The 24,018-nt window shown below is 38.1% G+C and overlaps 1 protein-coding gene across 6 annotated transcripts in view; it reads left to right on the forward strand.

Annotated features, from left to right (window-relative positions):
* Positions 1-24,018, forward strand: part of ADAMTS9 (ADAM metallopeptidase with thrombospondin type 1 motif 9) — a 143,366-nt gene that overhangs the window by 111,679 nt on the left and 7,669 nt on the right. For 3 of the 6 annotated variants that reach the window (XM_025170168.2, XM_088134395.1, XM_007433677.3), the window contains exons 30-38: positions 4,870-5,043; positions 13,274-13,444; positions 13,845-14,039; positions 17,498-17,630; positions 18,713-18,807; positions 19,214-19,308; positions 19,405-19,538; positions 20,537-20,628; positions 21,929-22,033. In XM_025170168.2, coding sequence (XP_025025936.1) covers positions 4,870-5,043; positions 13,274-13,444; positions 13,845-14,039; positions 17,498-17,630; positions 18,713-18,807; positions 19,214-19,308; positions 19,405-19,538; positions 20,537-20,628; positions 21,929-22,033 — 1,194 coding nt within the window. Of the gene's footprint in view, positions 1-4,869; positions 5,044-13,273; positions 13,445-13,844; positions 14,040-17,439; positions 17,631-18,712; positions 18,808-19,213; positions 19,309-19,404; positions 19,539-20,536; positions 20,629-21,928; positions 22,034-24,018 lie in introns of those variants that run through there. The other 3 variants (XM_025170169.2, XR_015794964.1, XM_088134396.1) reach the window with 3 other exon arrangements.

The following is a 24,018-nucleotide window of genomic DNA, read 5'->3' on the forward strand; positions in this document are numbered from 1 at the left end:
CAAGATACACAAGGAATGGAGGGTGGCTGAGTGTCCTAGAAGAACATCCAAAGCTTTGAGGGCATAAATGAGTATAGGGGGTAAATAGATAGCAGATAGATGGGTACTGCAAGGAGAAGCAGTGGATAAATCAACTAATGGCCTTCTTTCTTTCTGTTCATCCCTACATTGTGAATATAATATTTTAAACATATCAAGGAGGGAAGATAGACCTGACTCCAATTAGAGTGAGGAGGAGGGTAAGGAAAAGAAGAAGTTCTGGATCACCTTGTTAGACCCCAACATTTGCCCATCTGTTCCAGATGTTAACCCTAATTTGGAGCAAATCTGTTAAAAAGTTTTGTTCCAATAAGATGAACTTATTATTTTGTGTCTCCTTAGCAAAATAGCTGCCCCTAGTTATCAACTCATAACTTAAACAATTTGGAAGCTAATAAAAGCATAGTGGATACTGCATAACAGTCTGTCAAAAGCATGAAGAAATACAAAAAATAGACATTTTAAATTGTCTAACTATTATCCAAAATGATTGGGTCCATTTTGGAAAGAAACACAAATTAGCAAGGGTATAGCAAGATTTATAGGCTATGATAATCTGTTGTGACGTGGCAATTAAAAGATTTATGATTGCAATGTTGCGCCCAGTTGCATATGTTTAGCCCATTGACACTAGTGGGGTAAGCATGCCTAACTGAGTGTAAGATTGCATACAATCTGAATGCTAATCGTTATTTCAAGTATAAGCTTATCAGGCCTAGCCAGGAGACTGTATTTTTCAGACATTATAAATAGAAGTGTCTGTCACCTTTATACTGTGAGTGATATCAATTTAAGCCATCTGGTCAGCACTTTTTTTTTTTTTAATTTACGAAACGTATTTATTGCCACCCATGGGGAACTTGAGAATTTGCCATTAGTGCTGCTTATACAGTCGGTCTAGAAAAAAAATATTATTCATTATGGCACAATGCAGTGGCACATTTTGTCTAGCTGAACGGTTAGACAATCAAAGCCTAAGGAGGCTGAAATAAATGCCTTCTTAGGATGCTGTGCCTCTTTGTGCTAGATGCCGACGTTGAAGAAATATTTTTATTAGCTGCTGAAATATATTCCTTCTGTAGCGTTTCCAAATCCTGTTCTTCAGACGTCATAGAGAGCTGGTCATTTAAAAGGAATGTAAAAGCACCAGAAAATCTTGAAAGTCAAGAAGCTTAGATATAAGATAACATAGAGATAACATAGCTGCTGCTTGAAATTTAATCTAAGGGATTGAAAGAAGGAAGGAGAGAGACATGAAACTTCACGGTTTACATGATGTTTCCTGGGGGCAAAAGCTGGAGCAGAAAAATGCCTGCAAAAAGAGTACAACATTTGCCCATCCAGAAGCGTTTTCCCCAAATAAGTACCTCAAACAGTTTGGGGGGGAGTTGTCCTATATTAAGAGAGAAGATCCTGTTGAAAACAACAAAGGGTTGAAGATGCAAATAAGTAAAGCAAGTGGCTGCAAACATTGATGCTGAAAGCAAGAATACATTTGCTCCACAAGAGAGGGGTGAGGCTCATGCCAGGTGCTCCCATTGTGACCTCTGACCTATTTTTCCCCAGTGAAGGTACAGCTGCACAAACTGGGGGAAAGAGGTGGTTGCCGTAACTGGAATGGGGGGGCTTCGTTGTTGTTTAGTCATTAAGTCGTGTCCGACTCTTCGTGACCCCATGAACCACATCGCGCCAGGCCTTCCTGTCCTTCACTGCCTCCCTGAGTTTGCTCAGTTTCATGCTCATTGCTTCAGTGATGCTCTCTAACCATCTCGTCCTCTGCCGTCCTCTTCTCCTTTTGCCTTCAATCTTTCCCAGCATCAGGGTCTTTTCCAAGGAGTCCTCTCTTCGCATTAGGTGACCAAAGTATCTGAGCTTGAGCTTCAGTATCAATCCTTCCAATGAGCAGTCAGGGTTGTGTGTTCCCAAATGTTCTGAAGCAGTTCTTTCAGAGAATTTGCATTGTCCTGCTTATTACATTCCCATAGACGCCTACGGGAAGCCTGATTGTGGCTTCCCGTAGGCATCTAAATTGGTCACCATGGTAAACAGGTTGGATTATATACAACATTGGTCTGAACCAGCAGAATAGTTCCTAAAATCTTACTTCCTTATAAGTGCAAAGCGACGGCTGATCATTTTGCTATTCATTCATTCATTCATTCATTCATTCATTCATTCATTCATTCATTTGTCAGATTATCATCTGAAGTAAATCACTGGTTGTACCCAGTGCATTTACCTTGTACTTCTTTTGCCTCTGAATTACCAACTGTAAGCCTATCACCACTATGTCTTGTATTTAGCCCGGATAACTCACACATGCAGTCATGTTAGCAAGGCCACTTTCAAAGCTGATCATTCATTGCTCTTAGATGCCCATTAACGTCTGCAGTGTTACTCACAATATGACAGAACCAACTCTTTCTACAGATCAAGCTTCAGTCCTGAAAAGAGACTTCTATCCCAAAGCCTGTTTAAATTACCAATTCATTTCTGCATAATCTAGGTTCAGTATGGTATTAGGTCTTCTGTCCCTCCTTAGCAGGTACATTGAAGATGTAAAACGGTCTCTGCTGTTCTGGTTCATTCATAGGTCCTTTGGATTTTTGTCATTTTCAGATACATTTTTAAAACGGCAACCTTTGCACTGACGTATTCCCAATACTTCTTTTCAGCTCTCGGGAAACAGTGAACCAAACCTCCTTCTTTCATACCTTCTACTGCCTGTATAAATAAAAAAGGCAATCTGTGCCTGCATATATTGGAAGGGGAAAGTAAAATAGCAAGAAATTCCCCTATTTGAAGTTTAAGAAAACACAAAGTTGTTTAATTTTGACAGACTAAACATGTTTTAATGAACACGGAATGTAGGCATACCCCAAAAATTGAAATGCACATTTCTGTAATGCTGAAGAACGTTCTGGGAGCAGCCAGCAAAGCAGCATTTTTCATTGGGAGAAATAGTATTTTCCTTTTTTTTTTTTAAGCAAATTTTTACTGCTTTCAAGTAAAAAAAAAAAAATTATTATTATTTTTGCACGAACTGTGATCTGCAGAACAAATCTCTTTATCCACTGGAAATGTTCTAACTTCTACCTATAAAGTAAAAAGCTTGCACGTTATTCCCAGGATATTAGTTAGGGAATCATACAAGTATCAGACTCATATATTCATATATATTCTTGAGAATTAAATTTTGAATACTATAGATATGAGATAATTTCTTTTGCTGTGATTGTGTGATCCCACTATTCCCATGAGGAATGCAGAGAATAAACAGTATTATTAATCACAATAGAAAGCACAGTACCATATGGGAAACATTTGCATCAGCCAATATAGAAAGGAGACTATATTGTGTTCCACTTTTCATGTTAGAAAACTAGTTTCCATAAATATTTATAATCCAAAGGAATGTCCACAGTCAGCTTATTCTTTTGGGTTTATTCACTTTACAGGACACTCAAAGGCGAAGAAACCCTTCTGTGGAATGATTTTTTTCTGTGCATAATAATTTACAACAAACTGTAAATGCAACAAAGTTATAAGAAAGTGTAACTTATGGATGTGATAGTATTTAATTTGTATACTTGTTCCTGCTTTAACTGGAGCTTTTATATTATACCTGCAAATGACTAAATGTTATACCTGTTATTTGTGTTTCAAATATCTCACAAAGCATAGGGATATAAATTAAAAGATGTGGTTTAATAGTTTTTGCATTATTACAAAGCTTCTAAAGTTAAAAATTGCTAAATGTCAGATTATTATCTACTGTATGTTTCGGCTATATACCTTCTTAACCAGTATTTCTCAATTTTGGCAACTTTAAGACAGGTGGACTTCAACTCCCAGAATTCCCCACCTAGCTGCCTTTGAGAATATCCTAATAACAAATATATTAAACATTGCTATAGTCAGGCCGCAGAATTGTGCATAAGTACTATGAAATAAATCTAATTTAGAGTTAGGATTGATTTCTTTGTAAATATCTTCAGCATTGGGCTGCAACAGCTACCTTCAACCAACCAGTTGTTCAGAACCCTTAGACCCAAATACTCATGGTCAGTGAGCTCAATGATATTGATCAAGGGTTTTCATGCATTGCAAATATTACCTAAGACTTCACAATGATAATTAATATAAAAGACAAGATAGTTTTTAAATAAAGCCATATTTTGCTACCTGTCATGCACTGAATACTGTATGCTACATTCCTATAGAAGAAAATGAATGTGCTTCCATGTGTAAACCTTGTGGTCTTTGCATCATATTTTCCTGTAAACAGTAGACTTCTGTGGCTCAGAATAAAGGCCAGCCATACCATGAGATATATTGAGAAGTCTGCCTTGGTCAGCCCATTTTAGGCACAGTAGAGCACAAATTACTGTCAGTTATATACTTTATATGCACGCTATAAAAGTAATTTTGTATATATGATGCTATATTCTGCCCTGTACAGTACAGTGATTTGAAATTATAAACATGAATGCAAATGTATTGATCAGATGGAAAGTGGATACAACACATATGATCATTTTAGTAGTATACTTGATCACTGCAACATAAATCTGTCTGTGTCCCAATGGAAGAATATAATTTCAATATAAGAAAATGAAGTATTGTTCAGGCTCTGTGGTGCTTTGAATCAGCCCTATACAACAGCACTACATGTGGAAATAATAACTTTTCTGAAAAATTTCAATGACATATGTCTGTCTTAAGATCTAAAGAACTTAAATAAGTTCTGAATTAGGAACATTTCCCATTGAAGAGAGACTTTAAGAACATAGGCAAAGTGCTTGACACTTACTTTTTGAACCTCTCCAGTGTTCAGTGTCCTGTGGGAAAGGAATTCAGCGGAGAAGTGTCTTCTGCCAGTTTACTACTTCAAAAACAACTAGAGAGACTGAATGCAGTCAGTCAAGCAGACCAGCTTCTGAACAGGAATGTCAAATGGCAGAATGTTCTTTCTACTATTGGAAAACAGAGGACTGGCAAGAAGTAAGTGGACAAGTAGTCTGGTATAAAATAAGAGTTGTATTTAAAATGTTTAGAAAAGAGCTGTTTTTGAAGGCTTTGTTAATCTTTGCAAAGAGCTTTACATCATCTGAACCTCTGTAGGTAGGAACACCCCAGCCATGCTTAGTACTTGGATGGGGAACCACTGGAGAATTCCAAAGCTCTTGGCTACATTGGCAAGTAAAAAAAAACAACCTTCCAGAAAGAAAGAAGTGATAAGCCACTTCTATAATGTTGTTAAAAAAAAAGAAAGGAAGGAGAGGAGAGGAGAGGAGAGGAGAGGAAAGGAAAGGAAAGGAAAGGAAAGGAAAGGAAAGGAAAGGAAAGGAAAGGAAAGGAAAGGAAAGGAAAGGAAAGGAAAGGAAAGGAAAGGAAAGGAAAGATAAAGGCAGTCACCAGGGATTGTCCTTAACTTGGGGACATCTTCACCTTTTCTTCAGAAATACCATGAGCTGAATGAAATAACAGCTGGCTGGTTCAAACATACTGTTATTAAATGGCCAATTTTTATGGTACAGTTAACTTGTACCATGTCTATTTTAGAAATACATGCTACCAACCACTTCCATTTGACTTCTGCCAGTGAGAGTGACTGAACAAACCAGGAAGCCTTGTATCTCAGTCCAGATCCTGACTGTATGGATTTATTGGCTTCTTTTCTAAAAAAAATCAGCACTTGTTTTTGCAATTCTTGTTTTATGGAAGAGCTCACTTTGTACCTAACACTAAAACCAACGCAGAATAGAGATTTCTAATCTGTGTAGTCATTCTTGCTGGCAGAAAGAGCCAAATAGGTGTGACTAAAGAAGTCTATCTTATTATTATCAAAGTGGAGCTATGCAAAGTTTATTCTGTTTTATGACTTTCCCCAAAGACATGGATTAAAAGGTTCTATAAATTAATCATCAGTAGGATACATATTATAATAATCTCCCTCTGTACCCTATTCCTGTATTCAGCTTACTGTTCTCCAGAAATATGTATTTGCTACGTGATCCAAGTCTGACTTCTGTAAAACACTTCCTTTGAAAAATGCCTTATTATGAATACATTACAAAGTTGTTTATTGCTATAAATCAAAGTGTAACAATTGTGGTGAATGTGAAAAATATCTAACAGACATACTGATGTATTGATTGGGTCTGGTAGGTAGTGAAAAGGCTTGTCAGAAATTAACTAAAGCCCAATAGGATAGTTACTGGTTCTGATCCAGTTGGCTAAATCCCACCTTTGGGCATTTCATTTGGTAAAGAGGCAAGCAGAATAGAATCATTGCCATGGACAAGTATCTAGAATGTTAATTCAGGCAAATACTGAATATTAGATTCTTAAGGAACACCAAGACATTTTCAATAACCAGTGACTTGTTAATTAAAGCAGGAATCTCAATTTTTCAGAAGAAGTAGAGTATTTTGAGTAAGTTGCATTTATTTCATCCAGTGTAAGAAATATAATAAGCAGTAACTTTAACTTTAACTACTACCACGTGGGCAAATACAGTAATTTCAGGTTTCTCTTCAATGTAAACTACATGCTGATAATAGGGTAATTGTTGACAATAATTTGTTCTGTTTTGAAATTGACCGGATAAATCCAAAGTTGCATGCCTCAATTACATCTTAACTGCTTTTTAAATATTGCCTTTTAGAACAGCAAATTGCAGTATAGTCCCAGATATACTCAACAGTAAGTCTCTGGAAAGCTTGGATTCAGTTTCCAAAAGGTGCTTTGGAGCATGCAGGACCACAAATGCAGTACTTGCCATTGACTCATTAAAGCGGCATTGTCTCTTTTCTAGGATTGAGTTGCTAAAAGGTGGTGCATTCACACTACCATGCACTCCAAAGCACCCTTTTAGAATCAAATGCAAACCATTTCATAGCCCTACATGATGGTGACTAGCTACTGTGATGTCTGCATTATTAAAAAGCCCTAAAAATAGTATTTTTTTCTCAATTTTGCCACATCTTGGTAGGATAAGGCAAAATTGAGAAATGGCCACTGTGATCACTAAGTGGTATACTGACTTTCTACAAACAGTGTGTTTTGTATGTAGCTTTGGGCAAGTTAAGATGTATTTGATCAAGCAGATTTAGAAATGATTATTCAAATTTCAAAATCCTTCATAAGAAATTGGCCATGTTTATTTCTGAATCTGATTTTGTTGATCAATTTATATGGTTCTTGGCATAACCAAAAGTACTTAGTTATAAACAGGGAACAGTTGTAACATAGTGGGAGAGTAGAAAAACAACTTCAGTCCCTAATGCTTCCAAGCAAAGTTGGGAAATAGAGCCACATCCAGGCAGAATAGAAATATTTGCATAGATGGACTCACTATAAGACAGCTTCCAGTGCAAATGCATTCAATTTTAACACAGCACTGTAAGATCTAGGTGAATGTCTATGTTGTGAAAGAAAGAAGAGGAAACAAATGAAGGTCCTTCTAAAAATAAAACCTGTTTAAATCATGTCCATGCCTTAAAACCTTTCTCCAAAGCCTGTTAAAATAGGACAAGAGTCATTAAGAGGGAGATTAACATATGTGAGGTCGGAGCAAGTCAGGTGGTAATTAGAATAGTTTGTCTTTATTTGGGAACAGAAAAATTCTCAGTACTTGAAGCTGTACAACCTGACATATTAATATTGATCTAAGAGTAGAGAGTTTGGTTAGATGACCTATTAGGTTAAATACACAATACATAGCTCCCTTTTGGTTTTCTTCTGCTCAAACTAAGCATAGGAGCCTGAAACAGATAAGTGTACAGAGACCGATTTTATCCCTACTCCTTGGCCAGGCACCCACTTCAAAAATAATTGGAGCTCTCACATGACATGGGTAGTTAAAAACAAAAACAAAAGAAACAGAAAAGTCTTATTGATGTCTGGCATATAAAAGATTAAACTTCCCTCTCCATCAAATTGTGGCTCCAATCTATATCGGGGCCTGCATGCCTACCTTTGACCCCATTCTTTCATTCTGATTAAAAATTGAATAACTACACCAAGAGCCCTATTTTCTTAATGCTGCTTATTTGTCTTCCCATTTCCTTTACATTTTAAAGGATAATCAGGCTTTTGTGAGTTATGAGTTCTGTATGTCGATATATGATAGGTGCATAGTATTATTTCTATTACTGCAGGATATCTCAGAGTAGATGGAAAATATACGCCTTTATTTTACGTTTGAGTAATATCCAGAATGAAGGAACGGACTAAGGCTGTGCCATCTTTACTGTAACGTTTGCCCAGTGTAATATAATTTAGCACCATGATGACACAGTTGTATAAGATGGTTAATTATCTAATCTGATCTGGTTATGAAAGATGCAGCAATCATGTTTCACTTATTCAAAATTGCATATAGCCCTTTCCTCTCTACCCTTTCTTTGCTGAGTTTCTATTTTAGAGAGCAGGGGAGGAAAGTAATGCAATTCCCAGTTCTTCAAATTCTGAAAGAATAAACTTTTCCCTTTTGAATGATTATTTAAAGCTAAGACAATAGCTCCCTCCAACTAAACTTCTCTTTTAATATCAGCTTACTTGTCGGTTGCTTAAGCGAAGACTACAATATACAGGGCAGAAGTTCTTAACACAATTTCTGTATAAAGTTATGGACTGTGGAGATCATTTTTAAAAGAAAATTTATTTTGATGTTTTTCTGTTGATTTATAATCCATAGATGCTCCTCTTTCATGTAATGAGAAGTGAGGGTAATAGAAGTGCCAAAAAGGTTTATCTTCAACTGGAGTAAAATATATATATATTTGAGCAGTGCTGCAGTAGCTTACAGCTTCTCAGGATTTAGTTGTTGCATTATACAAGGAAGAAAGAAAGAATGATCCAATCTTATCCTGTTGGTTTCCCCCAAACTTCTGGTAAAAAGAAAGTGACATATTGTTGGAGACACAGTATGAACATAACACATCCAAGCTAATACACATATTAAAAGCACTTAAAAAGTAGGTCATCAAATAGCACGAATTTGCAAGACTTACCCAATTGAAGTAATTAGCTCCAAAGTAACTACTCCTGCCTTGTCTTTCGAGCTCTTTCTCTCTGTTTCTCACTATTTTTGTTACAACTTTCCACAACTGGAAAGCATTAGATACCCCTCCTCTGCAAAACATTGCCCACCCTTTTGTGGGAGGTGAATGTCTGATGGGCTATGCTGATTTTCTAAAGCTTTCCAGGCTCCCCCTGTGTTAGTTTGATGTGTGTGTGTGTATCTGTGTCTAGTCTGTAAATCTCTAACATGTGACGGAGGAAACTACCAGGAATGTTTTTCTTAAAAAAAAAAATCACACAACTTTTATTCCACTTTAAAGAAAACATATTCTAGATCTATCACATTGTTTTAAACATTATTCCTTTCTATCTCTTTACCAACCATTATGGAAGTTTTTGTTTGGATTTTCCTCACCTCCTTTTCCAGTTAGTTTTGCTTATCGATTGAAAAAACACACATCAGAAAGTCACCTTGCCTGACATATATAAATAGTTTATAAGTTGTTTATTGAGAAATGAGATACAGACTGAATTAAGACAGCTATTAGTAAATCCAAATTGACAGAAAAGGCCTGTTGGAAACAAGGTTACAACCTCATTAATGTCTCAACTTGAACCCTCTGCAACTTTGTTATTTACTGTCCCAAGCTGTCATTCATAATCCTTCCAAAACTCTGTCTTGTTTTGATGTACATACTGTAATTCTTTAGAAAGGCAGTTGACGCAGCTTTCCGTAATCCAATGCCCATCAGAAGAGTTCACCTCAAATCCCCAGCTGACATGGGAGGTGAAGTTTTACAATGCAAAACCTACGTATCTGGGAAGCCTGGTGTAAAGTAATTTTTGCAGATAATTTGGAAACTCCAAGTCATATTTTCCAATATAGGACATATCTTAACACTAGACTGATGCTATTGGAATAACCATTTCCAGAGAAAGTAGTAAAAATAACAGATGCTTCCATATATACCTATAGAGAAAGCTTTTAAGATATTATATCAGGGCTGTGGATTCCAATTATGAAAGCTTATGCTTGCCTTCCCCAACTTTGTGACTCCTGGACAACACAACCCTTGGACACGTTGCATCATGTTTAGCCAGCGTGATATATATGCCATAATAGATATGCTAATCTCTGCCACAAGAGTCTATTGCTTTATGGTAGTGCTTCTCAACCTTGAGAACTTTAACATGTTGGCTGGGAAATTCTGGGAGTTGAAGTCCACACATCTTAGAGTTGCCAAGGTTGAGAAACACTGTTCCATGGTATAATTCATTCTTAACACTTTTGCGGGTCTGTAGATATTTTTATTGCTCTTTATAAACCCATAATTAAATCTGAAAAATGCCTATGTGTCATAGTACTTTGTCCGCAAGGACATAGATTTCTGGAATTCCCTATTGCATAAGACCAAATTACTGTATTAAGAATTTTTAAAGGAGAGTAAAGCAAATGAAGTTCGCCAATAAATCCAACTCAGATTAGCCATTGCCATGACATATGATGTCACACTTTCCTCTTACCTAAATAATATAATGCTACTTGTGATAGTTACCCAACAATGTGCAGAAATTGGAAGCAACCAAAGTATCAGACATTGCCAGGCATCTTCTATTGACATGCATGAACCTATGAACAGCAGATTTTATACAGTAGTTTCATCAACATAAGGAATAACTGTTTCTAAATGAAGAGCAAACAGCAGAGAGAAATAATCAGGCCAATTATTCAGATTCAAAAGTAGACATTCATAAAGGGTGTGGTTTCCCCACATGTGCCCAAATAGAGTATTAAAGGAACTGGCAGCTAAAAACCACACCATTTACAGAACCAAGCTTTGGATGCAGTTGCTGTTTTAAAGCTTTCTCTCTGGTTATGCAAGGCAATGACTTAAATAGGCACAGAAGATAATTATTTAAGTCAAGAATGGTGGCAAGAATGCTGGCTCTGAAAACAGGAATAATCTTAGTGCTAGGAGAGAATGACAAAGAACAGTCCTGGAGACAAGTAGATGTTGAATTAATCCTGTGCTAAATCAGTTTGAGAGAACTGAGGCAAGGGAATGAGCAAAAAAGAGAGAAATATTGCTCATACTCGGGGGCAGTTTAGGAATTCGAGCCAAGATGACAAACCTCTGGGTCTGTGCTTAAGATGGGATAGCATAAGAGAATAATGAGCTTCTACTGAGCAGTAAAAAGACTTGCTATTAGAAAATAATTGTTCTTCACTTTGTTTAAGAAAGGATAACTGCTAAAGATGATTGCTATGGATACAATGGTATTCAGAGACACTTCAATTTCTTGATGTGTTAAGAGATAATAACTCTCCAGTACCAGACTATAGTTTTCTACCAGACTTCTGACTAACCGTTTTCTCTTGGGTGTACTATTAGAAGTCTTTCACAGTCATGTAGGTATTATTAAATATTGCACGTCTCTGAGAATAACCCTGCAGAAACACAGATCCTGTAGAAGCACATTTCTGTTCTTAATGGGGAAAGAACACGTATAATTGATTACTTTCTCTTCAGTATACCTAATGTTCCTAACAGTGTCTTGTGCTCTGACCTTGGCTGCTGTTTCCAGAATAAAATTGATGCTTTGAGCCAAGGGATCTAGGAAGTGTCCAAAGTAAATAAAAGTTATGAACTAGCGATGAAGAGAAAGCCAGCAAAACTGACTGTAAATCAAAGGAGAGACAGCAGGGAGGAGATTTTGTGTCATGGAAGAACGTAAGAGCCCTGCTGGATTAGGCCAATAGCCCATTTAGCTCAGCATTCTCTGACCTGCAATAACTGACCAGGTGCATTCAGGAAGTTCATAAACATGGGCAGAAGAGCAACAGTCATTGTCATCTGTTGCTTCTTAGCAGCTAGTATTTAAAGTATACTCCAAACAGCCATTAAGGCTAGTAGCCATTTATAGTCCAATCCTGTATAAATCTGTCCAACCCCCCTTAAATGATCTAAATAGGTGTCCATAACCTCTATCAGAAAAGAATTTGGGAGTATAACTGATAATAGATGGCTATACTATAAAGTACATAGGTAGTAAATGGTTATACTATAAAGGTCATTATTTTGTGAGCTATTGTGAAAGGAACCATTGAAGTCAAAGGAGAAAAAAATTCTTGCACTTTCATTTTGCTTCCAGTTAAGCAAATTCCCACCTGTTATCTAGTTTCAGTAATCCCTAAAGAAAGTAGTTACAAATTTGATTCTGGTGCTCATTTAATACACATAATATACGGTTAAGAATGGGCTGTACAGCTGCAGCTATTCCATAGTAATTATTACATGCTATTAAATTATTCCATAATTTAATGATGATTGGAAAGTTCTAGAGAGGCTAAGTGGGTTAAAGTAATTTAGCCTATTTAAAATGGCTAAACATGGCTATGGTGTAGGTAGTGTTTATTGGATCCACTTAAAGCTCAGCTCCTTTGTCCTGTATGGATACAGCCATGTAGTTTTCTTGGTTGTATGGTTGGGCAATGTCTACTTCCTGATTATTATTTTTTTTACTTCTGTATCTAGCTTACAGCCCTTGAATTCATTGGTGGTCTGTACATCCTAACCAAGCATAACCCTGCTTAGTTTCAAGCCCAAGCAGGGTCAGCCAGGTGCTGATTCCTGCTGAGATGTATAACTTAATAGTGATGGAACAGGTGTGTTTTTAATTCAGAGGAGGCACATGTTTTAATTGAGGATTTACTCTACGGCTCTCACTTAAGGGAGTTGGTATTGACCCAAGCTACTATATCAACTCTAGCACTTATTTAATCATTGAAAATGACATTTAAAGTGACTAAAAGGAATAAGAGTCATGGGGGCTACATGGAGCCCACCAGCATCCCTTTTGTAGTTAGAAGATTCCCTCCCATGTAATAAACAAGGCCAACATTTTGGCTCTTTTCTGCATTTGGGGAGTTTTAAAGAGCAAAATGGGTGCCATAAGCCTTGCAAATGTTTACGGCACTCATTTCACCCCTCAAAAGTCCTCCACCCCCTTCCCAGAACAGATCCTGGCCCTGCCTGTATTTGGAATACAGCCTTCAAATTGCCATGCAAAATCTGGAACAGCCCTCAAACCAAGAGAAATTGTACATCCCTGACCACGTTTCTTATGCTCCTCTTTTTTGTCATCTAACTTCACTGGTGTCACATTCTGTCTACCAACTACTCACTTTATTTTATCTTGACAGTGTAGCAAAACCTGTGGCAAGGGGTCTAGATACCGGAAAGTGATCTGTTTGGACCAAAATATGCAAGAAGTTGATAGTCCTCACTGTGATCCAAGCAAGAGGCCATCTGATGTTGAGATCTGCACCTTGCCCCCATGTGAATACATCTGGATTACAGGAGACTGGTCAGAGGTATGTGTCTGAACTCTGGGCAAAGAAAAAACAGCAAGGCTTAGGGACGTCCATGCTCCCAAGTTGATTTCCAAGTTCCATGCTTTCAAGCTGATATCTTGATAAACCAGTCCCCACCCAAAGATGAGCCCATCTAGGAAGTTTACCTTCCCCAGAAGATAAGCAAGTCAATGAACCTGCCAACTGAGGAACTGAGCCCCAGCACCAGGACCAACAAAGTAATATACTAATGGAATTTAGGCCCAAACATCTGGAAAGTACCCAAACTGGGAATGGTGGCAATGCACATTTGACTCATGAAAATTCATAGGCCACTGGGTAGCTCATTTTCTACTTTGTCAAATATTTCCTTTGAGTGATTTTTTTAAAGTATATTTTCATTTTACTTTGTATTTTTCAGTGCTCTGTGACATGTGGTAAAGGCTACAAGCAAAGGCTGGTTTCCTGCAGTGAAATTTATTCAGGGAAAGATCATTATGAGTATGGTTATCAGAACACAGTCCACTGTCCAGGCACGCCACCACCAAATGTGCAGTCATGCTATCTAGGCGAGTGCCCTGTTTTGGCATCGTGGAGAGTTGGAAATTGGGGAAGTGTATGTTTCTAAACTTTTGTTATTATTTGTGGTTTATTTTACTACATAGCCCAAAGAAACAAGATGCCCTCTTTGCTTTCTTTCATGGATTGCTCTGTGTTACTTCATGAATTAACTCTCAGTATTCCCTTGATCTTGTGTCTGTTCCATGGCTGTACAAACTTGTGCCCGAGAGCCACATGCAGCTCGCCAAAGACTCCTCCAACTTATTTATTTATTTACATTATTTATAAGACTGCCCTTCTCAACATGGTAACTCTGGGTGGCTAAAGTGTGTAAAACATAGCAAAACATGGCATAAAAGCTTTTTAAAAGGGTTATTTAAATATCTGTAGCAGAAAAACATAATAATTAAACATACATAAACAGTACAATGTGACCAGGGCTTCTAGTAAACTCTCTGAAAAGAAACTAAAGTAACTTTACATACAGAACTCAGCAGACATCCTGGCCCATGTTTACAAGAAAACCTAGATCTCTGAGGCCCTACAAAGGGCTAACAGGGTTGGGGGTTCCCGACGGTCTGGGGGGAACACTGTTCCATAGGGCAGGTGCCACGATAGAAAAGGCATGTCTCCTGGGTCCTGCTAGATGACATTGTTTCACAGAAGGGACCCAGAGCATGCCTAACCTGCCAGATTATGTGGGATGAGCAGAAATACTTGAATACAAGCAGTCCTGCAAATAACCAGGCCATGTGACATGTAGGGTTTTATAGGTAATAGCGGCCCTTTGAATTACACCCCAAAGCCTACTCTGAGCCAACACAGTTTGCAAAGCAGTGTTGTCACATGGGTGAATTGTGTTATGCCCCAAACTGCATGCACTGTTGCACTCTGGACTAGTTGCAGCTACTAAATATCCTTCAGGGGCAGCTGCATATAGAGCGCATTGCACCAGTCCACCTGGGAGACGAATAAGGCATGAGTGGCTATGAGCAAAGCCTCCCAAATCAAGAATGAGCGCAAGTTGTGCACAAGATGGATTTGTGCAAAGGCCTTCATGGCTATCACTGCCACCTTCTCCTCAGTTAAGAGCTGTGAGTCCAAGAGGATCTCCAAATTGTGTACCATCTTTGTCTGCCACCTTAACCAGAGTCAAAGGGGGAAAATTGCCAGATTCTGTGGGCCCTAAAACCCATAGCCATTTGGTCTTGCTAGGATTAAGGCAAATCTTGACCTTTCCCATCCAGCTTCCAGACACTGGGAAAGAACCTTGATGATGGCCCAAGGCAGAAATATACAACTGAGTATCATCAGCATACTAATGATGCTTCACCCTCTGCCAATGGATGGCCTCACCCACCTGTTTCATGTAGAATTGCTACTGAATTGTACATTTAACATGCAGAAGCGAACACTTATTAAATACAAATGGATTGTGTTGCATTTAATTAGTTTTAGTTTCTGTTTTGGTCCCATTCACCTCATTTTCATGACCCCATTTATGTTTTGGAAAGTGGCCTGTGCCAAGTACACCTTTTCACCCTGCAAATGTTGCCTACCCTGATGTAATTCTCCCTACTGTCAATGAATGGCCAGAAATTACAGTTTTTATGTGTATAGCAAAGGGGTATTTAAATAATTAGATCTCAACTTACATAAATTTTGGTGGCTTAGAGAACTGCACATTTGGTTCATGGCAAAAAAAATAATAAATCAGCCAACCAGTTAACATGGATAGGAAGTAGCAACAAAGGATAAAATATATGCTCCATATCCAGATTTGGCTCCAGAGAGATTCTTTTTTCCTTACCTAGGTATCCTCTCACTGCCAATCACTGTTTTTCTCCATGCATAAGAAAGAGCAATACAGACTCTAAGCGGTTGAGTAAATGAAGAAAGAAAGCTAGGCAGGCCAACACTAAATACGTAAGTGTTGACCAAAGCATGCTCAAACCAAGGTGGTCATATTGTGTGGTCCTGCGTTGCTAGGAGATATGGAATTTTGCTACTGAAAAACCCAAATTCCACTTACAAGGTCACATACAGATCTTTTTTTCCTTTTAACACCATCCCCACACAATTGAGAAGTCTCTGGCGTTTGTTTGGGGTTCAGAAGGCTCTCTCTGCTCTTGCTGTGACCAATTGTTTGTATTGCTTGGATACAGAAATAAAATCCAATCCATTTGAACTTTAGAAAAGAGCTTTTCTGACACCTCTTCGAATAACTTTCATATTTTCTACATGGATTTTCACTTGGCTTCATACATTTTATGGTACAAAGCTTATCGTGGTTGCATATCTTTGCTGAAAGAGAAATTAGTTAGTCCTTCATAGTAAACAACTGGAATAGTCAGTGGTAGTGAGATGCTGCCTGTATTTCTTTTCAATGATTATTACTGTCCTAGATAGAGAAGTGGGAAGTTTTGTTAGAGGAAAATTAGGTAGCAGAAGTTCAGAAAGTCATGATTTCTTCTATTTTGAGGCTGGAAACACAAAAGCCACAGTGTAAATCCATAGAGGCTTAGCATGTTTTTTAAAACACTAACCTTTTGTCTCCAGAATACCTGGGAAAGAATAGAAAAATTCTATCCTTGCCATGTGCAATCCCATTTATTTTGCATCTTTGTCTCACCCACCATTGGGACCCACGTACCCCTTCCACAATTATGTATGGCCACCCAAAAATTACTTCTGGGTGCTCTATCAAAAGCCTCTAATGAGCTCTTAAGTAAAAGACAATATAGTCTCTAATTTGAGCTAAAAGTGGGAAGTGTTACCCTGTGCCTCCATTTAAGCTTGTTTACTCAATAGTTGTATGTGTATTCCATCTGCATTTCTTTGTTCTGAAAATAATTTCTCTAAATAACAGCAAACAGCTGGTGCATTCTGCAGTTTATCCTGCTACTTCTTCTTAATTGTTCCATCTTTGATATGCACCTTACCAAAGAGTTTTATTGCAGGAAGATCAATGATATTTTGAACAATTAATTGGTTTTCCTTCAGCATGTCCTTCTTTCAGATGGTATATTGCTGTACCCAATGATAAATAGCTGTGATAATATGCCTGCCAGCAGGTAAATCTGTGTGTGTGTAAGCATGCACAGAGAAAGAGAGTTATATGGCAAATTGCTGTTTATAGCACTGGGTAAAAATTGCATACTGTGCAAAAAAGTTTCCTCCCCCATTTCCTCTCCTTTTAAAAATTGTTCTGCTATTTAAGCCTCAATAGGCATGTAGTTCTCACTGTTCATAGCTCCTAATATCCTTGTGTTTTTAAAGAACATCTTAATCTTCACACAGTTGTACCAAATAGGCAACAAAGAACATTTGTAGAGTTCAGAAGGGCAAAGAGGGTAAAGATGCACAAACGTTTACTTTTTTTGTCCTGCCTTTTAATTAAGCTTTGGTTTTGTTAGCATGTTAAGTTCTCGTTCTCTCTTTCTTTCTCCCCACAGCTCACTAGAACGTTATAAGAATTAGGAAAGGTCCTGAATTTGTTTCCCTCTTTTTCAGTGTTCGGTGAGTTGTGGAATTGGGGTAATGCATCGGTCAGTTCAGTGCCTCACAAACAGTGACCAAGCAAGTACCTTGTGCCTTGATGATTTAAAACCTGAGGAAAGGAGGAGATGCCACAACATTCATGATTGTAAGGGTCTTTAGAAATGAGTTTTATTTTTCCTTTTAATCCTGTCCTAGCATTAGTACAGATCTAGTTCCGCTCATTTTTATATCACAGTCCACACTTTTTCCCTTAATTAATTTAAATGTCAAAGGTCACTTTAGAGTGATTTAGAAGAACAGTTTCCTTCCACACTCACATAATCTGTCCCAAGAATTTGGGAATTCTGGTTTGAAAAAGCCTCAAGTGATCTGAAGCTTTGGCATTACTTCAGTGGTATGTTGTAAAGATGCCCTGTAGCACCTTCCAAGCCAGGAAGGCAACAACAGAAAAGGCAGGCAATGTTACTGTGTTTGGAGTCCCTGACAACGCATGCTATGGCCCCTTGCAAAAGCTAAGGAGGCCTGGGGCCCAGTCCTTGAAAGACCATCATATGTGCCATCTTGAACGAACAAGCAAGAAAAGTGGGATATATGAATATAAGACCCGAATAAAATTTCCTATCACCTACATATTGGGGAGTGAGGAGGAGATCCTAAGAGATCCTCCGCTGCAACAAAAATGGCAATTATTTTTAAAACCCTGGTGTCCTTCCAACAAATGAACAGCAACAATAATAATCTTCAAATGTAATAGTCCAAGAAAACTGTCAAAAGTGATTAATCTTTTCCATACCTACCTTTACCTGATTTCTTTTCACAATCCTTATAGACACTTTTGTTTTGCACAAGGAAGACCAGGACTGGTATCAGTTAAAATGGCGAGCAACCTGTGATACATACCCCTTAGGTGGCCATGTGAGCAAATTGCCAAAGGCTGCATTGTCACTGGAGGTCTGGTGCTGAAACATCCCAAAACAAAATCTTATCTCTTACAAATTTCATAACATCACTGAAGGTGTTTGGGGGAGGGTGTCCCTCTTTCATGCACGTCCAATGTCTTTCTCTTCAATTAAGTAACTTAAGACATTGCATGTATTTTAAAATATTCATAGTAATATTCCATTGATCAGCTGTTAGGAACTGACATTGCAGTGTTTTGACTGTTTCTTTTAAAAATGTGTTATCTTTTTGCTGATTAGAACCTCATCTTTCTTTTCTTTATTTTAGGCGAATTACCAACAAGCTGCAAAGAAGTAAAAAGGCTCAAAGTCATTACTGAGGATGGTGAATATTTTCTGAAAGTTAAAGGAAGACTTTTAAAGGTGTGACTCAAACACTTCCTGTGTCTTTCTTTTTTGGAGGGAGAAAGCAGTTTACAGGGCAGGAAGAAACCTTAGGTTCAAATGACTGTAGATTTTTCTGCTTGTTATATATTTCTGTTTTCTTGCTGAAAGTATAGGCATTTCCTCCTTAGTGACTTAGAAGCAGGGCATTCCACAATAAGTATCATTACCAAGAAAACTTCCTATTTCAGCTCTCATTTCTAGAGGGAAAAAATTGTCAGAACAATGTGAAAGGAAAATGAGCGACTGATCCTTTGAGATTCAGTTACATTTGCGTTGTGCAAGTTTTTTAGGAAATCATAATTCTGCACTCGTCTGATTTCTGCCCTTTGTGCTCATTATCAGTGTTAGGTGTTTGATAAAATGATGGCTCGTTTCCCCCCAGATATATTGTGCTGGCATGGACTCTGACAGCCCTAAAGAATACGTGACTCTGGTAAATGGGGATGCAGAGAATTTCTCAGAGGTCTACAGCTATAGGTAAGAACAGGCAGCCATTCTGTATTTTTATTACGTCTTGCTACCTTGTATAATTTTTCTTGCAGTAAGTAGAAAAGGGGCTTTCTTTTGATTCAGGTTACATAACCCGACTGAATGCCCATATAATGGAAGCCGAAGAGAGAATTGCCAGTGTAGAAAAGATTACACAGCAGCTGGGTTTTCTGCCTTCAGCAAAGTAAGGCTGGACCTGAATGCTATGCAAATAATAAGTAAGTAACAACAATATTTTTATTACTAAAAAGAATGCTGCTTTTTACTTCCTTCTTTTGTTTTCTTTGTTGGAATTGCTATTTTAAAAGAGACCAGCTTGCATTTCCTGAGTTTAACTTTTATATAACCGTATCCTCTCTTACAGCGTTTAAAAAGAAAATCTTTCACCCTGCTGCACATTGAACTTAGTTCTCTATGAATGTTTTTTCCCCTGCCCTCCCTCAGCTAAACTCAGATGCAAAATTAGAATCCTAAGCATTGTCATGGAAGTTCTACTTTACGTGATCCCAGTTCTCCATTGGGAAATTAGACTCTCACAGTATTGGGACAGTGGTCTCACCAGACTTCCCTTCAGACTGAAGTCCTGTCAGAAAGCAGAAAAAGTATACAAGAAGAGCAATCAGATCTCACAATTTAGCGACAATAATGGAGCTGGTTTTTGTATTCTAGTTGGACGTTGTCTTGGGCTAGAGACAGTTGCTAGTGATAGCTCCTGAAGAGGGGTATGAAATAGGCCAAATAAAATAGGTTGCAGTTCTTTGCAGTCTACAGGACTCCATCCAACCCTCCATTTATGTCTATGTTTAAAACAAATTGAAGGGGAAACTTGCTGCTCCAGGACAATTCTACCATTTTAGACACATTATAAAATATAAAGAAACCAACAGAAAAGAGACAAACCTGTAGTGCATTGTTAAAAGGTTAGTGCCCCTGAACATTTAGAATACCTCTAATGGTGAGTGGTTTTCAGAGAATTATTCCTCAGTTTTAATATCACACAATGCCAAGTTTAAACATTGTGCCAAGTTTCTCATTTGATTAGCTACATGAAAAATCAGGGAGGATTGCTGATGAGTCACAAGATAAATGTATAAAGGTAAGTGTATTATTTTATATACTGTAAGGGCCAAATTATACAATTGTTTCCTCCCCCCCCCTTTTCCTACCATTCCATTCCCCTTTGTCTCTCTGGTTCTTGCCAAATCTTTTTTCACAGCTACCGATTTACAGTTTGCACAGACACTTGATGGACGACCTGTTCCTTTTGCCACTGCTGGGGATTGCTACAGTGCAGCCAAGTGCCCACAGGTATCCCAACATTAATATTTATTTAGACTTGGACCACTAGTTACATTCCGGCATTTTGTAAATTATTCCTGATCAAAGCCATCATGCTGCAACCATTGTCATATTCTGTCATACCTTGTCTAACATTTCCTTTCTTAAATATTGTACATTCTGTTTTTAAAAATATATATATTGTGGTGATCAGATGTTCTTTAAATATTTTCTTGTATTTAATATATGACTGCATTTTTTGTTATTTATAACCATTTAAGCCACTATTCTTTGCAAGCAAAGTCTTTGTGCCCCATTGTTTAATCCAAATGAATTCTTAAAGAAACTCATAAAATAAATGAGAACTAATTAAAATTGCATAAATGTAGAAACACATAACAATAACTAAAAAAAGGTAGGCAAACAAAATAGTTATCACAATGAATGGGGGAAGAACCCAGAGAATGAGCCCTGTTGAAGGTCTGAGGAGCTGAATGGTTTCATATGAGAGCGAGTTGTCCTTGAGATGCAACATGCTGTTCTAGGTATGTTTGTGTCTTCAAGGTGATAGATAAAGTTTAGGTGTCTTGCATAAAGTTACAGTAAAAATAAAATACATAGAGTTCTGTTTTAGTCAATACAAACATAGTGCTTCATGCAGGAAAATAAAAATTTGCTCCATACAGATTAAGTGGGGAAAATGAAGAGATATCTCTTCAATTTTCAATTGACCAAGTGAAGGGAAGTGTTATGACATGCATTTTAAGTCATAAAACTGAACTCAGAACATGTTCTGACATACAAGTGCTAAAGGAACATTAGTTTGGTCACAGAAAATCCTGACAAGTCAACCAAGCAAATATCCTGTCTAGATAAAGAAGGGAAAAATATAGCTGTTCAAATGTAGGAAATCGCTATTTGTCTCTGAGTCCACAGAAGAGTTAAAGATCACCAGAGATGATCACTTGAAGGACAAGAATGCCCTCAGCTGGCAGGCTACAGCAAAGCAGTCTTGTGCTCAGAATGCTGCAAATGAGAATAAATGCTTAATCTCACTCCTGCTGTGATTTGTACAGTATGTGCTAATCGCTGCGAGGGCTTGGAACAATTGAAAACAGTGCCAGGGAGATCTTGTTAGAATAATGACTCTGTGGACTGTTGTTACACAGGGGACCTGAAGCACTAGAAAACTACATTGTTCGCAAATAGGTTTTCTTTCTTTTTCTTTCCTTTGTCTTCGTTTTTAAAGAAGCATGCATTTTTGTTATTTAGCAGTCATTTCAGAAAGCAAGTACGATTTCATGTGTGTCCTTTCTCATTTTTTTGAAAGGGTCGTTTTAGCATCAACCTCTCTGGAACTGGCCTGTCAGTCATGCAGACCTCAAAGTGGCTTTCACAAGGGAATTACGCTGTTTCCGAAATTATAAAATCTCCTGTAAGGAAAACTTACTTTGAATTAAAGTGTTGCATATATAAACTTGCCATTCCTTCTTGTAAATAATAAAGTGTGTGTGTGTGCGCGTGTGTGAAAGAGTTGCTTCTTGAAGTCAAAAATAAAGCACAAGAATTGCAAAGCATGCTTTGTAATTGATGTATTTAAAACCATAGATTGGAGTAAATTCAACTTGATCTGTATTATTGCAGTTAATTAGTGGATCTGCTTAACCGTGAAGGTAAAAAGACTGAGCTTTGTGATTGCACACACTTTTTTAATTAGTTGTCTGAGTCCTCCACAGTAGGCAGTTCAGTCCTTGTTCTAACAATGCCGTTGAACGTAAGTAAAGGAAAAAGACAAACCCTTTCCCCGGGTCTGAAGTGCCTGAGCTCCTCACCCTCCAGGAATCCAGAGATACATTGCACAAGGCCGCTCCATTCTGCATGAGTTATTTGCATGTCTAATAATGGTATGGCAATTTCCTGCATATATAATACGATAACAATAAATAGACATAAACCCAAAGCCATGCAGCAATTAAGCCAGGAAGGGTCCAGGTAGCAAACTTGCTCTCAAATCACGTGAAAATTGATTCTGATATTTTCAAGAATCCAATTTCTGTGCCACCTCCTAGATTCCATAGAGACTCCCAGGGAGCAGAATCATGGAAAATGAATCACCTAGAACAGGGTTTCTCAAACACTGGGGTGCCACAACCCCTAAAATAATGAATTAATGTGCCCCTCCCCACTCTGGTGCCCACTCTGCCTGGACAAGCCAGCTTGTGCACCCAAAGCCAGATTGCTGTCAGAATGTATGTATTTATTGATTTGATTTATATGGCTGCCCATCTCATCATAGTAATTCTGGGCAGTTAACAGTACTTAATACCTGTACATACATAGATAGAAACACCATAGAGCTACCACCCCCAAAAAAACCCTAATAATCAGAAAACAACCAACCTATGGCCACCAGGGTGAAAAAAATCAAATAGGCTTGCTCCTGTCACTTGTTCAATGCCTTTGCACTTGTAGCAAAGGCTTCGTGCAGCAGCCTAGTCATGAAGCATTATTCTCCTACAAGAAGTAGCTGCAGCATTCATGCTGTCTGGAATGGGCACATAGCCTCAGAGTCAGGGTCCCATGTGATGCCCACACAGACACACCCATGGAAAAAGCCCAGGAAGAGCCACCCTTGAAAGAGAGGGAAAGTGAGATTGGACAAGAGCATCTTGATTGTGAATGGGGTGCCTTGGGCATTGCTTAGGAGCAGTGTTTCAGGAGTTGTGGTGACCACTGCTGAGGCCATAGCAGGAGAGCCCCAGTGTCTGTAATCCTGTGCATGGCCCAGGCCAGCAGCTCAACAAAGGCATTCAGGCAAAACAGGAACAAGCACAATCCCTTTCCAATTTCCTCGTGACCAGCAGTTTGAGAATCTATGCACATTTCAACCTTCCAGTGATCAATGATTTGCTGCAGCAGGCAGGACAAGTTCAGCAAAAGAACAATTGGCACACTGGAGCCACTCACAATGGAGGGAGCCAAGACAAATGGAAGATAAAAGGCATTACGTTTGTCTCAAAGGGGACAGTGCAAAGGGGAACTTTCACTAGTTAATCTGAAGCAGCTGAAAGAAATCAAAGTTCAGCAGGAACTCCTAGAGGGAGTCCCAGGTGACCAACTGAAAGTAAAGGCTCAAGACAATCAGTAAAGACTACTTTACCTGCATCAGCTTCAGGCACAGATCTTGAAATTTAAGTGTCAGGAGAAGAAGTGAATAAGTAGTTGGGATCAGTATCAGAGATCAAGAGTGTCAAACACAGAAGTTTTGTAGACTACCTCTTAACAACAAGTGGGACTGCAAAGTCTTCCATGCTGTTTGTTTCAACTTTTATATTTTTTCCCTCTTTCTGAGGCAATTTCGGATTTTTAAAACTCTGAAGGCATTTGAAGCTGAAATAAAGAAAATAGGATAAAAACTGA

This window comes from Python bivittatus, unplaced genomic scaffold (assembly GCF_059951505.1).
Source record: "Python bivittatus isolate LINGU-HERP-01145 unplaced genomic scaffold, Pbiv_v1 ctg000080_np1212, whole genome shotgun sequence".
Taxonomy (NCBI): domain Eukaryota; kingdom Metazoa; phylum Chordata; class Lepidosauria; order Squamata; family Pythonidae; genus Python; species Python bivittatus.